Here is a 17,038-nt window from a genome sequence, read left to right as displayed (position 1 = left end):
ACAACCGTTTGCTCTTGTTGTGAACAAAAACTCTGCGAGGATCTCCCTGCTTGATCCTTCTTATGATGTTCCTAATAATAGTATTGCTTGGAATGTTGTTTGTCGTAGGTGGGAGGGTAAGTCTCCCCCCCTCAAAGTCCTCTATGTCAAGTTTTGGGTGTTTCTCCCCACTCTTGAGTCGAGTTTTTGGGTTGTTGCTAGTTTGACAAGCTTTTAACAATGGTCTTCTAGCTGCTTGTTAAAAGCCAATTTGACCTTGTTTTGTTATGGGTCAGCGCCCTTATTTTGCTACCTTTCTTTTTTACCACCTACGAGTTGTTTGTATATAGAGCTATCACCCTTGTTTTGCAACTTATTTTAATAAAAAGCATTCATACCTTGATACTAAATCATGAAATATGATCTGAAATATTGATATTAAAAATCTAATTAAACAAATTAAAAAAAAATATTTACTAAAAAATTAACATTTAATTTAAAAATATGAACAAATTAATTGTGCTTATCTAGGGGAAAGGACCCAGTAGTCGTGCACCCTAACTTCACGCTTCTCAAAATCCTACTTGGAAATTTCGAATCACTCCGATTTTTTTACAGCAGCTTACTTGGCAAGTCCCCTGCTTATAACTAAGGTTTCAGGGCCACATCATCAAATATGATGCCACATCAGCATGCTTTTTGCCAAGGTGTCCAAAACAGCCCCCAAAAAAAGTGAGACCAATAGGCGTGCAAAAGAGACCCCAATAGTTGTGCAGCCGATGTGGCATCACCTGATTGGTTACTTTTTACAATATTAGTACATTTCTTAACAACTATTGGTACATTTCCTAACAACTGTTGGTACATTTCCTAACAAAAATTGATATTTTTTGTTTCAAACAATAGGTTTTATTTGTTCAATTTTTGGAACAAAAGGTATCAACAACCCTCACAACAATTGGAACATGCTCAACTACTGGGTCCTTTCCCCTATATACAATGCTAGTCGATTAGCCTAAACTACACTTTGTGAAAGTATATTTTCCAAGCGTATACATAGAAAGGTATTTGCACGCCTATATATATACATGTATGCATGGCCTAGAAGAACGCAGAGGATTGGATAAGAGTAATAATGGCAGGCTTGATGCAATCCTCTGCATGCAGAAGACCTAACTTCTTTCGTGGCTTCGGTAGCTATAGAAGTTTGCGTAGAGCTAGGAAATTTGAACATTTGAATTTGTGTCCAGTAAACTTGAGAAGCGATGCAAACGTAGAAGCACAGAAAAGAGCAAATGCAGCAACAATAGACAGTGTGAGCACTGATGGGGATAAGAGTTCCTCTTCCTTATCTTTCAAGTCAAGTGAGAAATTTGAAAACCCAAAGTGGAAAAATGGCACCTGGGATATTCAACAATTCACTAAAGACGGCAAAGTAGACTGGGATGCTGTAATTGATTCTGGTAAGATAGTTTATACTGCCTTATTACTTCTTTGTAGCATTCTAGTATGCGTTTACTATTTTTTTTCAATTTATATACTTGGGAAGAGAGATGAATCCTGAAAAAATACCATCTAATCTGATACACTTCTAGACCACCGCCTGCATATAAAAGAGAGAGGAAGTCAAAGATAATAATATTGGGTACAATGTAACAAACATTCACAGTCCTATTTTTCGGAGTGATCCACATTCAGGGGAATTCTGGTTCTCTTGAGAGGTAGGAAAGATACATGGAGTACAGACGAATGATTAGCTTAGATAGGCATGAATGCTCTGTAAAATTGTTTGTGTTTCCCTAGTTGATTAAATATGGTTAACAGGACAATCGTCTATAGGATACGTATGTGTGTGAAATTGGTTCTCCAAACATAGTGCGTTCCTCCAGAATCTGTTCCGTGCCATTTGGCTTCCAGACACAGTTGTTTTCACCACAGAAATTGTTGGGATAAGTATGCATATGAAATTGGTGCACCAAACATGGGGAATGCTTAACCTAACCATGGGCTTGTCTGTGAATTGGGTTCCCTGTGCTAATAGTATATGAGTGAGTACCATGGGTTTGTTAATATATTAGTTTCCCTGTCCCTATATTATATTTGTGAATCTTGTGGGTTTCTCTATGAATTAGGTTACCTGTGCTTATGGCATATGTGAGAATTACATGAGTTTCTCTATGAGTAGGGTTCCCTGTGCTTATATAGCATATGCATAAATATCATGGGTTTCTCTACGAGTTGGGTTTCACATGCTTATGGTATATGTGTGAATTGGTTTCCTTGGAGGAGGGACATAATTATCGTCACAATCGCTGTTTGGAGGCCAGCCATGGTTACAAGCTTAGAAGTTTAGAACCCACGATTCTGTGCATGTAAGTTTATGCTTACTGTATACAAATATTTACAGGCCAAGGCCTGAAGAAAACACAATGAATATTCCTCTTAAAAGCAGAGGATAGCCCAGGGTTTTGAGAAATGTGCACAATTTGTGGGGACATGTTTTAGTTTTTGACATTCACAGTCCATGGCAAGCCTGGACTTTAGCTTGAGTCATATCATTAGGGAGCAAGTTGAAACGACCCAGTCTAAAAAATTTCAGCCCTGAACACAAAGGGAGGTTACCAGTTGTGTGTGTGTGTGTGTGTGCATACCTGCTACAGTTTTCATATGATCGTTGAAGTTTGGTTGTTATATCCTTATGGATTGCAATGAAAGTTTATGAATCATATTGCCACTTCGATTTTGCTCTTGAATGGAAGGTTATTCCTGTTTTAGATGAGTGGAGGTATTGTTTAAAATGACTCTAACATAGGAAGAACGGAAGTTTCTTTTAAAATCAGAGCTCATAGAAGTCTCTGGCGTGTGGAGGTGGGGTTGAATTTTGAATGGTCAGGGATCTGATGCACCTAAAGATTAGTATCTATTGAAAAGAATTTCAATTTCTGTTATAATTTTCTTGTAAGAAAATTGAAGTGGTGTCCTTTTCAGTTGCAGTTGTTAATCGACTCAAAGAAAGAGTAGCTAAAAAAATTAAATATGGGGATGTTAACAAAAATTTTGACAATGGGCTGCTGCAACTTTTCCATTAAAATTTCGTTCATTTGGTGTACTTCCAATTTTTTTTTTGCCTGTTAGCATGATCAGTTCCAGCTATTATGATGTCTGTGATTTTGCTTAGAAGGCAATGGTCTAGACTCTATATGGTTCATATTCTATTCATGCACATTAAAATGCTGTGTACAGGAGCTGAGTTCTTTTAGCCTGGTTTGAGCTTCTGTTATGCATTAATTTCTAAATCATGAGATACCAGTTTTTGAAAAGAATTAAGGCTGGAATAAGCAACCTGGTGGTGGATTAAATTAGTGCACAAATTATTCACATCATTGGTCCAAACAATGCCACTCTAAGCACGTTTGCATGTTTCTATTGCATCAACTGAAACAACACCTTCAAAGGCAACTGATACCACAATATGAGGGAAGTAATGTCAGGTCTTTGTAATGAATGTGCAATGGATTTTTGGGAAAGTGTGGTAGCACTATTTCACATGCACGTGTTCTGTAATATTGTTAGAAGTATCACTTGTGATGCTTAATTCAACATTTAGCTTTGTGAAATTGTGAATATTTTTTAGATAAGTAAATGGGGGATCAATTGGGGCCCCTGCTCATAATCAGAAATTGCACGCTAAGAAATTCCTCTATGGCAAAAAAATGTTGAAACTAGGACAAAGGAGCACCAGCTTGAAATAGATATTATAAGCAGAATCGGAATAGCTGACTACACCAACTAGAAAAAAGAGAACATGCCAACTATAGCACTGATACTCCAGAGACAAACCCTACACGGAACTCCAGCATTTGCTGGATGCTGGTTTGTCCTTTGTCTCCTGAAGTACTTTTTCCATCTGTTACTCTCCACCAGACTCTGCATCGCCCATGGGTTATGGGCAGAGATAGGAACTAAACTCCTTAACATTCTTCTCAATGGTGACAGGAATGGTGCACTGTTCTGCCACAGAAGAAAGGAATAGTGTAACAACTTCCAACTTCTAACCTTCCATGGTGATTATGCACATGAAGATTAGTGAGGACTTTTCCAATGCTGCTGCTATAGGCTCTGAGAGAAGCTATCTCTAGCATTAATTCTTCATCTCTGTTGTTCTAGCAGTATTATGTTGCGGAGAGGCTGCAGAACCTACATCCTCCTCATCTTCACCCACCTCTATCTTTGCCAAACCTTGATGTCTTCCTCATTGGCCATCCAACATTGCCCCAAATTGATTGGGAATTTTGTTTTAAGAGCCATAAACATAGCTGTTTATCAAGGATGTAAAATGCCAAGTTAGTAATAAAATCCCTTATGGTATCTGCTTTTGACCTATTGCCTGAAGCCAAGCTCTTTTGACGTAGAATGCCTTTCACAAACCCTAGGCCTGCTTGATTGACACAGGAGAAGATTATCTGCAGCCATCTTTCCAAAATCATACCCTGATGCTGAGGGGACTTGCCAGGGTCCTCCCTCTGTTGATCGTCCATCCTTAATAGTTCTGCAGCAAAAACCAAGCTTGCAGGTTTGGCAGAGCATAACCAGCCAAACACCACCCTTAAACCATACCATATGGCATCATGAAATTTGAAAATAACCCCTTAAGTTCTGGCCTAGGTAAAAGTAACCTCTTAGGTTTCAACCTAGCTAGTACACCTATTTGATGTGAGAGTCACTATGTTTGAATAAAGGGGAAATTTCAGCTTGCCTTATCTATATTATAATTTATTTCAAATTTGTAATTATGATATTGGGACAAAGCTGAGTAAATCCGACCTTGCTAATCTGCTTAAGGAATGGCATAAAAAGCATGATGCATTTGAGTCTCAGAGCCTGTCTTAGGTCAATAGCATTTGAATTTGAGCTTATGAAGGTGGTAAGGATAATATTCATGTTTTTGAAGTCATAATGTTTTTTGTGTGATTCATGTCTATTACAAGCCCACTATTAGTGGGTCACTATGCCATATACTGTGGTGCCTTTTGTATGTATTCTCAGTATTGCATTTTCGGTATGTACCTTAATGATATGTTAGTTATCACATTAGGTGTGAACCTAGTGTAACATTCACCAATGTATTGTAATAAGTTTTCTCTCCTCGTTGGAACTGATTTGCTTTTTGCTGTTGTTTATGTATTTCATGGATGATGCTCGTTGGGATGTATGGTTGTTTTCTAGGGGGATAAGGAGAAGCTTTTAATCATAGATGCAAAATTCTCAGAAATAATGAGTGCTTGCGAGTTTGATAGCGCGTCGAGTAGCTTTCTCACTTACTCATGTGCAAGTTCTGGTGAGCTGCAGCCCATAACTCATGGCAAGTCTGTGCTTGAAACTGAGCATTTTCTTACTTCACTGAAATTTTGCCAAATTAATAAATTCAAGTTTTCTTTTCTTAATTTACTGAGTTTTGGTGAGTCCCGATGTCAAAATTGGGTCTGCATTTTGTTGAGTCCCAAGTTTTAAAATTATGTCTTCCCTTGAAGGCTAGAAGATTTGAGACATGAAATTTTTGCCCATCCCTAACAGCAGAGTGGAGTCGAGCCACAAATAAAGTGACTATCACATTACAGTAGGTCCTAAAAAGAATTGAATTTTGTGTGGGTTCTTTCCTTTAGGGAATTATTGGAGTCTATTTGTGATGTGGGTACACAAGCAGCCATCATCTGGTTCTGTGCAAACTAATGGCCACTCTAGATAGGTGGGAAATGTCACACCATCCTATTACTCAGATCTAGGAGAGTTTGAGAGCTCACTTGAAGCTAGCATTCCTTGGGGACCCTTACTAGAATGCATTTGTGAGGAAATGAGGTTCTTCTGGTATCACCTGTATTTGAAGTTGTCATTTTTGCAAGTTTAGTAGTTTACCTATGCCTAGCATATCTTGGTCCATTGGAACATGCAACAGGTCGTAACATCATCACTTAATACAAAAAATGACACAAAATATATTCCATTTATTCAAATTATTCCTTACATTTATTCCACTTACATCACTTTGCAGAAGTTGTGAGAGTACTAACTACAAATAGTTATGATCATTCTCTCCTCTATATTCTACTAGCTATGTCTCTGGCTTAACTCGTCTCTCTCTAGTTTTGTCCTTTTTTTACCTGAGGCTTTAACTTTTTTTATAGTTTCTGGATGCCCCAATCGCCTGGTTAGGAGTTACTTTGGAATCAATGGTCACATTCTGTCCTAGTTTGCTTGTTTGGGATTGCTCTTTCTCATTCTTCAATAGTTATCTTGCCACATGGTCTACCATGTTACCCATGGATAGACCAGTCAGCTTTACTTCTTGGAATTCATCTACTTTGCTTGGGTGGGCATCTTCTTCCTTTTGTGGCCACCTCTTCATGTTCTATCGTGCATTTCACATGTGCCCTGTTGGGTAAACACTGTTAGAGGCACTATAGAGACTGCAATATTCACTTAGCAAGGGCTTTTGTGATGCTTCCAACAAGGTCCTTCACTTAGCAACCTCATTACCCATTGCTACCATCCCAAGTCAACATCCTTCTGGACTATCCTATGCTCCAATTTTGCAGCGAATTCTACTTTGAGCAGTCCTCCATAGCTAGATTACTATCAAAGATACCCTTGTGGAAGCTGAAGATCCAATGGCATCTTTCTTGCTATTGGCAAGGTGAGCCATGTGGACTCTTTGAAACCTTTTGAAGTATCCCTTTTTCCCATTTGACCTTCCGCTTCACTTTCTCAAGATGTCAACACAATTGAGTGCTTCTAATTTTGGTCACCCCATTGGCTTATGTCCACCCACAACTTTGTCCATTCAAACCTGGAATGTCAAAAATCGACTACTTTGCAGTTTTAATCATATGTTTTTGCATTTACCTTGGTTGTAAGCCTTATCTTGAGTTCTGGCCTGATTTCTAATGACCCCTAAGCCTCTTATCACACCTACAACATCTATAAAAATTTCATGATAAATATCAATATCGGGACAAAGCAAAGATGTAAATATCTTAATCGGCAATAAATCTTTTGGCCGAAAATTTTTAAAAATTCGGGAAGCGGGAAAAAATTGGGAAAAATCGGCAAAATTATTGAACATTTGTAAATATATAATTTCTTAAAATATTCTAAAAAAATACATGTATACACTAAAAACTGGTATATATCAGATATCTTACAGCTATTAAATTTATAAGTAATTAATTCACAAAAGTATAATTTATTAATACTAAAGTTTAAAATAATATTATATTTAAGTTGATAAGTAAAAATAAATAAATTTAGATATTTAAATATGTTTAATTATTATTAAATATTAATATTAAAAAATAAAAATAAACAAGTAAAGTAAAATAATATTAAGTTTTTAATAATCGATCAAAAAAAATATTAAGTTTTTAATAATCGATCAAAAAAAATATTAAGTTTTTAATAATCGATCAAAAAAATATTAAGTTTTTAATAAATGTTAATTATTCAAATATAAAATATATGTTTTAAATTAAACTATTGAAAAGTTTGAACTACATATAAGAAAACTTAAAAATCTTCAAATGAAGTCTCGACGGGAGAGAGCATTGAACGCCGTGAAAGCAAGCGTTCGCAAGCATGGAAGTTAGAAGTTAGAACTTCTGGATCGAAGGGCATGCTCTCGGTGCTGCCATGGGAATGTTAGCGGGACAGAAAATGGCAGAGGAAGAGTACTAGGTTTTACAAGGTTGAATGTTGTTGATTATCGTCGGGCGTCAGCCATCGAGGGGGAGGGAAGCCGCAATCGCGCATTTTGACCAAGCTGAAATCGCTATTTTAATTTTCACACGACCTTTTTTTTATCTTTTTAGGGCTGCGACCTCTGTTTTTTCATTGCGTTTTGAAACTGCAATATTCTACATTTTAGTTGCGATTTAATCGCGATTTTTGGCGTCCAAGAATGGCGGATTTTTAAAGAAAAAATCGTCTGCGATTTAAATGACGATTAAATCGTTTGCCAGAATGACTCGTGAAAAATCGCGATTTAGGCGATTTTTTCACGATTTTTTCACGATTTTTTCAAGTAACATTTGAGCATTAGAGAGGACAAAATGAACTTGAATGCTAGAGTCCAAATTACTTCCAACATATGACAACTTTTTGTCCTGAAAACTTTAATTTAGTGTTGACCTAATTCCATTTTAAATGGTTAATTTTTAATCAAGCCCAATACAGAAGACCTAAATTCTTCATTTTTTAACACAATAACAACTGCACATAGTTCCTGGTACTAAGTTTTCTTCTCTATCTCCTGCAACAACTATCTAATAGGTGTTGGAGCCCATATCTGAGGCACATTTTGCAAGTTTCACACCTATTAGCATTCTTCTATTTATTCTCAACAATCTTCCATTGTCTTTCCCTCTTGCCTCCACCTTTTGTCTTTCATCTACCCCAATTTGCCTCTCATTGAATCCCAAATTTCCATATTTACTGTCTGCATTTCCACTCCTCGTGTCAGATTTTGTCATTCAAACCCTTCCCTAAATCAGTCCAAGCTCATCATTCTCTTTTGACATTCAGACAGACAGATAGACAGACAGACAGACACACACACACACAGACACACCTCATGTTGCAACAGTGCAGCCCATAGGGTTTTCATTTTAACTCAATCTACACACATCACATCACCGATTTCACTCTAGGTTGCACACACAACATCCTTCCATCTATGGCTGAGTTGAGGTTGAAAGAAACCAATTAGGGGACTGATTGAGGCAGTTTACCATATAGCCACACCCTCTCTTTTTGTCCCCTATAATGAAGCTTGCATTGCAGAAAATTTGACTGGTACAGATAATCTGAGGGTACATTTGTAATCAGCAAAGTAGAGAGAGCATTCTTTCGAAGTTTTTGAATGATATGTAAGACTTCACTGCCAGATTGCATTGCTACTTACAAAGATGCTTTGTACTAGCACCGGAGAGGGCAGAGTGGGTCTCTAGCACCCTGGTATAGCACCTAAGCCTTCCCTAGCACTCTTCTTTGGCTCCCAAGGGCCGTACCCAAGTGAATAAACCAAAATATGTGCATGCATATGAAATAGTGCAGTTGTACAATATTTTTAGTGCACAACTATATACAAGAGCTCGTTGGGACATGCATAGAAGGCTCAACTAAGTTGGAAATTTGCAGGGATTCGGGAAGCAGTGAATTTGAGTCAAAGGTAGGCAATTTTTTGTTGTAACACTGCTGCAAATACTTTCTATAACTTCACACCATATAAATAGTATTTACATAAAATTCAACCAATGCATACAAATAGATGAATAAATTGTTAAATAAAATTTTCATTGTGCACATCACAAGGATCTTTTGATTTAAATTAACAAGATAAGAAACGTTAAATCTATCTTATTTTGGTTGGGCTTCCATCCAAAAAGATAATATTTTAAATGACAAGTGAATGGACTATATTCCAAGGTTATATATTCGCTTGCTGTTCATACTTCTTATTTTGTGTCTACTTTATCATGGTTTAATATAAAATTTTCAATGTGCACATCACAAGGATCTTTCGATTTAAATTAACAAAATATAAAAGGTTAAACCTATTTTATTTTGGTAAGGCTTCCATCCAAAGAGAGTATTTTATTGTTGTGACATGTGAATGGTCTATATTCTGAGGTTATATTTTAGCTCGCTGTGTCTGCTCCATATTTTATGTATACTTTATCTTGGTTTAATTTTGTCTACTTCTTATCTTGATTTTCTGCACAATAAAATTGTTATTGTGAAGATTGGTTGGTTATTTGGTCAAAAAAACATTTGATGGTCTATCTTTTTCTACAGTGGCAGCCTTGTAAATTAGTTTTGTGGAAAGAAATAATCCATAACATATTCTTGGCTAAATAGCTTGAATTAATGCTAATTTAGGCTCTCTATCATATCATTGCTTTGCTTGATGAATGTGACAATGCTGTAGTTTCATTTTTTCAGAGTCTCATTACTACAAGTGAATAGGTAATGTTATATGTAGGTCATATTTGTCTTCATAACATTTTATTGTTCTCTCAAGTTGCAGTACAAAAACCCTTGGCTGCATAAAAACATCAGCCTAATGTTTATATGTAACCTAGTATTGCACCAAGATGTCTGATCTTTGTGCCATCAAAATCTTGGTCATTGTGATTTTGCATGCTTATTCTGATATTATGCATATTTATCCTACACGTGTTTTGTGTGTATCTTCTACTTCTATCTATATGAATCAGTTTTTTACTAAATTTGAAGGTTTGGTTTAATAGCAAATTTTTGGAACGTGACTTGGTTTTGTACCCAGAATCTTTGAAAATGCATAATTCATGTCCATTTGACTCTACCTGTAATGAGAAATGGTTTCTCTTTTATCGATTGATTACATTTTTATTTGGATGATATATTTTTTGAAGATTCCCACCTGAAAATTTTGCAGTGATAAAATGTTTTTCTTTTATCCTACTGAGATGCAAACAAATTTATTGTAGCTGTTTTGAGGTCTTACTAAGTTTTCAGAGTTTGTTATTATAGTGCAGTCTCTATGATTAAACATTCTTTTGATTTTAATAATAATTTGGGATGCAATGTTAGTGATATTTTACCATCCACTCACATTATACAACAAGACTAGAGGTTTATGTAATGTCCCCTCTTTGAAATAGGATTTTATAATAAATAATTAAAATACAATTGAACAAAACTAAAATTTAAATTAAAGTATAAAAGGATAGAATTAAATATAATTAAGATTTAATAAGTTAATGAATGGTCAAAACGAATGAATTAAAAGTTGTGGCTCCCTCCAGCATGAGATATAAAAGGGAGAAGAGAACCTCATTTGAGAGGGGGGATGGAGGAGAGAAGAAAGAAGGGAGCATAGTAATTAAAGAGGGATAAATGGAAGGAGGAGGAATGGGAAGGAAATGAAGGGTTGCACTCTTTCAAAAGGGTGCTAATGGTGAAAGGTTGTGTGTCTTTCCAAGGACAGAGATTATGAAGGGTTGTACTATTTCAAAGGGGGAAATTGTGAAAGGTTGTGTCTCTTGCCAAAGGGCATACATGATGAAGAGATGTGATTTCTCCCTCACATTGGAAGATATAAAGGGAAGAAGGTTCATTTGAGGAAGAGATCAGTCTGGAGAATAATATATTATTTTCAAAGACAGCAATTAAAAGTGGTGAGTCTAATCTTATGTAAGGTGATGCCTCAATCCCTATGAAAGGTGATGAAAGGTGGTGACTCTTTCACCAATAAAATATAAAGGAGAGATCATTCCAAGAATTACTCACTCAATCATCACTCATTTCGCATGGATCCACAAAAGCAATCATCAATGATCAAATCAAACGAACAATCAATCAGCAAATCATACTATCAAATCGGGATTCATTCAATCACCAATATATGAAACCTGCTTTCATTACATCATCACTTTTCAATCACCTAATCAACCATCACTTATACATCACTCACCAATACTTCAAGTCATACAATCAAAGGTTAGCATTCAATCAATCAATCATTCATACAAGTACCAATCATTCAACAACAGTACATCAATCACCAAAGTGATAAGCATGGGATAAGAAAAGATAAGCATTCGAAAAGCAAGGAACTTAAGTCTCACCATTATTAATTAAGACAGCAGGACATATATTGATCTGAGTATTTTGGTATGATTTATAATGCACAACATTCTGATAAGGCTGAACTGTCGCTGTCTTCTATTTAATATAAAATAAGAATAATATTTAGAGAACAAATGGTTACTGTTATATGTATACTTAAATATATTGTTATCCTTGTTATTATGTCGGCTCTACATAATAAAATAGATATGTCGATTCCTTTTGAACTCGTATCCAATCTGCCATTCCATTATGGAGGGGAGATAATGCATATGAGGAAGGCAAGTAGCTAGGAAGCCATTTCAGTAGAGACACCCCAAGTGAGGCTAGGAGGCCGAATGACGGTTGTCATTTTGTGCTCCTGGGCTGGATGGAACGGCTTGAGGCGCCTTGTATGATCTCTCAACTGGTGCTCCATAATGACGATAGGTTGTTTGGATAGAACCTTAAAAGAATCCCACATGTATATTATGTAATTTACAATAATGATTAAGATAACGTCCCTAACCCTAGTAGGAATGATCAATCTTGTATCTAACATGATTAAGGGGTCTCAGTCGGGATCTAATTGGTAAATGATATCTCTATTTCATTCCTTAATTATACTTGGGATTGCGATTATAGGGCAAAAACTAGGGCAATTACAAAAGGGGACATTACAGTTTACTCAATTACCATTCAATGAACTGTTTTATCGTTCACTTAGCAATAATTTTACTCACTTACCATTCAATGAACTTACCAAAGAATCATTTAAGGTCAACTTTTCATCTTGAGATAATTTTACCCTTCCATTGTGTTTGTGCTATGTGAGAAATAAATGCCAATTACAAGTACATGTTTGTAATTTTATATATGGACACAGACGAACATTTTTGGTAGTTTTTGTATTTTCTAGAAATGTTGTACTTCTGTCATATTTCTGTTTTCTACTTATAGTAGTTGTGCTGTAACTATGATTTGCAATTTTTTGAGTTACTACTCTAGGCTGACATTTTCTTTTTCAATTTACATGCTCAGTGACAGACACTAGTTTCTTCTTTTGCCCTATCATTGCTGCTAGTAATGCAAAGTTCTGTGGCTACACTGTTTTGGTTCTTCTTATTACTGTATCTTGGTTCAGTTTTGTGGTTCTGTATTAGATGGTGAACATAAAAGATAATGGCATTTTAGATGCTTGCGTTTTTTATTTCTCAAGACAGACACTAAGTCAACTTTTTATTGTATGAGTCAATATCTGCTTCACATTTCCATTTGTTACTGTTCTCTCTTAAGAGTGTTTGCTAAATGTTTGCATTGGTATGTCGTTGCATTCCATCATAGAGGTGCGGAGGAGAAAATGGTTAGAGGATAAGCCGGAAACATCCACCAACAGCGAACCTGTTGTTTTTGATACATCTATAGTTCCATGGTGGGCATGGGTAAAGAGATTCCATCTACCTCAGGCTGAACTACTAAATGGTAAGTCAAATTTCTATGCGGCGTTTACAGTCCTTTCTTTCAGTTTTTGGATATCTTAATATTTATTTATTGTGCTCGTTGCAGGTCGTGCTGCGATGGTAGGATTTTTCATGACTTATGTGGTTGATAGTTTGACTGGAGTAGGTCTTGTGGACCAAATGAACAGCTTTTTTGGAAAGTTATTTTTGCTGATTGCTGTGACTGGTGTGTTATTTATTCGAAATACTGGAGATGTGGCGAACCTGAAGCAAATTGTCAAGGAATTCAATTTATATGACAAGCAATGGAGAGCCACATGGCAAGATGAGAAACCAGAAGATCTGGGGGAAAAATAAAAGTTATGCAGGTATGTGCTTTTCATAACATTTAATGACCACTACTTCCATTGCTTAGTTAAAAAATGGTTTCCCTTCTCTCTTTTATTTTTTGATTGAGGGTAAAAGTGGGTTTTGAAAGGACCCCAAAACCTTACACAAAGCAAAGACAAGATATATAAATTAAGTCCAACAGCCAGCATAGTTAAAGCATCACACAACAGAGAGCCCAGGGGCTGAAAACAACCAACAACACACAAAAAATCCCAAAAAGGGTTGGAACACGAAAGATTGAATGACTGAGCTGGTTTGAAACCAAAGTGCTACAGGGAGCTTTGAAAAATACCAATTGATCCACTCTCAGAAACATTGAGGCAGTTATTTTTCCTGGCTGATCTCCCTTTTTTTAAGGCCTACCCAGGCACTGAAGGATCCATTTGGGTCACTATGAAGGCTCACGTCCAATTCTATTTGTCCTTTCATTCATGCTCAGAGAAGGCATGATAGCTGGCTGCTGGAGCACATTATAAGGGTTGAAGCTTGATTAACCTGAAGCACTTCTAACTGATCCCTGTCAATCTGTTCCCTACAAGCCACCTCTGAAACCTGCTTGGTGTGGCAAGGGACACTGGAAAAGGGGCACTAATCTAGAATGTTCACCCATAGCAACCATATCAGGCAATGACTCCACTTCATTCTGAGCATGACTATGCATCTTGTTATATTTTTTCTTCCAAATATTTTGCAACCTTCTGTTGGTCCAGCACCTAGAGGTAGAGTGAGCAACTATATGATTCTTTGACACACTACTGTGCAGTCTTTATACACAATATGCTGAACCAACTCACTCAATTTGTAGGACAACGCAATTGAAGATGGTAGAACCTTACGCACATTTGCAAACACGCAAAACATAGCAAACAACAACCATGTTCCTTCTCTATTAAGCCATTTAGTTAAAAATGGTTTCTCTTCTCTATTTAGAAAATGAGAGGATCTGGAAATAGAAAATGCCTTTTTTTTAAAAAGATATTTCAATTAAATAAAATTATTTATTTTGAATTAATCCAGATCAAAGCATGCCTTCTAGGAGTTGACTGATCACACATGCATGGCAATACAAGTCTGTCAAAGACATCTCAGATTTCAAGTCGACCTAGAACCTAACCATAACAACCCATTGCATGAATTAGCTTTCTTATAACACTATTAATCATAAATTTCACTATTCTAAAAACTTATTTAACTTAGTTTTTTTATGTATTTGGGTGAAAAAAGGTTTAGGTGGTACTAGGATAATTAATGCAACTGTAATGTCCAAAAGATGAAGCTATGCACCATATTATTCCCATGTACAAAAGGCTACTTGTAAGAATTTCCAAACAAGGATTTTCGAGTCCAAATCCTTCTAGCTGTAAACCATTGCTTGTATTTACATATAGTACAGAGCGGGTTTATATATATCTAATTGTTGTCAAGTGATCCCATGGTTATAAATCATGTTGCATTTCAATCCTATTCTCAAATTGTTGATAAAAATCCTCATCTTCTAGCCTATGTTGTTACATACTATGACTGTAACAGGACCAACAAGATCAAATTTTTTTTCCTAGCATATATTTAGCCCCAAAAATTTTGGCGTTTTTTGCAAATTGAGAATTTCTGACTTTATAATATATATACACTTCTTGACTAGAATAAAAAAGATACAGAATCATACTTGCTAGCTATTTATATTCTTGTGACTTTCCTTCAAATCTTAAATTTACAGTAACTACTGATTGTGAACATTAAAGCTTTGTAAGTTGGACATAAAAGTTGCAGCTAAGTTGATTCCATTTTCGTTTATCAATGATGGTAATCATTTTTTTGAAAGTCTTGGAAGCTATGTAAGGTCTGGCTACGTAGAAGGTTATTTAAAATTTAGACGAGCATTGGTCTTCCAGTTTAGGTTGATCAATGATTTTTGAATCCTTAATATTTTCAAAATCTTGAATTGAACAATTATTTATAATTTTTGTAGTAATCTCTCTCTCTCTGCGTCCCCCCACCCCCAATCTCTCCCTTTCCCCATATGCACACACTCACATGCTCGTGTGCAGCACATACACATTTACACGTGTGCATGTAACACATGCACATGCATGTACACGTGTGCACGCAACATGTGTACACGTGTGCAAGCAACACATGTACATGTGCACGCACCACATGCACTAAAGTATTTTGTTTAACTACATTTAAATATTTCTGATATATGTTTTATTGCAGGAATAAACAGTTTTCTATCGGTATGTTTTCTTGCTGAAACAACGAGATTAGAAATGTGTCTGATCATTTGGAGTTTTCTTTGTTCTATATTTGAGGTCTATTTCAACCAAATTGACAATAGAGAGACTGGATTCTTTTCTCAATTTACCTATAAGTGGTTCTGGAAAATGGTGACTTGATATTTGCTTATTGGAATATTATAAAACAATCGTGCAATTTAAATAGAGTTTTCATTCTTTATTTTAATTTTGCTAAATAAGTAGACAATTATATCAACCCCGTGGCATCTGATCATGAAAGAAAATTGTATGCTTCTTAGATTCAAAAATCATATTTAATTCGATCCTGAAAGAAAATTATATGTTCTTTGGATTCAACCTTTTTGCCATTTTGGACCTTCATTATCAATTGAAACAGTTGCTTACGAATGGAAGACACCTATTCAAGTTTAATAATGGTAGATTTTGACCCATCTCAAACATGACAGCAGCAACGAATGAAATGGATATTTATTGAACTTTTTATTGGAAGAATCATTTAGTATAAATGCTGGATATTTAGATTAGAATAAATGCTTTATCCTCAGATCACGTGCCTAGGTTGGCTCGACTAACACTGGCAATTAATGCCGAATTTCTCTGCAACGGTGGTGGGAGTTGGGAGAGTTGCATTAATAGTAAGAATGAGAAAGTATGCACATTCATTGCGGTTGATGAGCGATATCTGGTGTTGGAGAAAGTGGTTTCATAGCAGAGACAGACGGTTTTGTGGTGGAAGTTTGAAATGGAAGCCAATTTCACACTCAAAACTACTAAACTCATGCCTGCCTTTTGGTGTCCGGTTCTAGAAAAAATGGCTCCAAAACTGGTTTCTTGCGAAGGATCCTCTATTATTGAAGGTTGTTCAATTGGTTTTAGGCAAGGAGGTGGCGGTTATTGGACATAGGTACAGAACAAGGGTAGATATCTACTCTTTAATTATGGCGTGGGGACTTGAATTTGGTTATTCCTACACAGAGGTTAGGCGAGTGATGACGACAATAGTGCCGAAAGAATACCTGATTAACATGGAGTCTCTGCTGGAGTGGGCGGTCCTGGGATGGAGCTTTAGTGTTTCATAAGGCATTCTGGAGGAGCATGCAGAACTTAGAGGCAGACATATGCAGATTCCCTTCTCGAGACACTGAGAAGAAGTGAAAGCCAGATTTCGGGAGGATGCGAGGAGGGGGTGGGAAGGCCTAAAAATGTACGTACAAATCATGGAATTGGAGGAGATTATCAGGCAGGCGCGTGTGGAAGCAAGGGAGGTGGATGCAGAAGGAAGAGGTCGATAACTAGACGTTTATTTGTGGA

General features: G+C 36.3%; 1 protein-coding gene across 1 annotated transcript; it reads left to right on the top strand.

Annotated features, from left to right (window-relative positions):
• Positions 1-1,064: 1,064 nt before the first annotated feature.
• LOC131040985 (light-harvesting complex-like protein 3 isotype 1, chloroplastic) lies at positions 1,065-15,932 on the top strand. The gene is made up of 4 exons (XM_057973956.2): positions 1,065-1,442; positions 12,964-13,101; positions 13,186-13,447; positions 15,687-15,932. Exons 1-3 carry the CDS (start codon positions 1,115-1,117, stop codon positions 13,434-13,436), a joined length of 717 nt encoding a protein of 238 aa, XP_057829939.2. The 5' UTR covers positions 1,065-1,114; the 3' UTR covers positions 13,437-13,447; positions 15,687-15,932.
• Positions 15,933-17,038: the final 1,106 nt, after the last annotated feature.

This window comes from Cryptomeria japonica, chromosome 4, assembly GCF_030272615.1.
Source record: "Cryptomeria japonica chromosome 4, Sugi_1.0, whole genome shotgun sequence".
In the NCBI taxonomy this organism is placed as follows: domain Eukaryota; kingdom Viridiplantae; phylum Streptophyta; class Pinopsida; order Cupressales; family Cupressaceae; genus Cryptomeria; species Cryptomeria japonica.
This window is presented reverse-complemented; position numbering and strand designations above follow the sequence as displayed.

What these genes read in the sequence shown, in the direction of transcription:
- LOC131040985 (XM_057973956.2), top strand. Translation starts at nt 1,115, where the DNA reads ATGGCAGGCTTGATGCAATCCTCTGCATGCAGAAGACCTAACTTCTTT. An exon ending in GGATGCTGTAATTGATTCTG is followed by an intron (nt 1,443 to 12,963) that starts GTAAGATAGTTT and finishes ATTCCATCATAG; the next exon opens with AGGTGCGGAGGAGAAAATGG. An exon ending in TCAGGCTGAACTACTAAATG is followed by an intron (nt 13,102 to 13,185) that starts GTAAGTCAAATT and finishes TGCTCGTTGCAG; the next exon opens with GTCGTGCTGCGATGGTAGGA.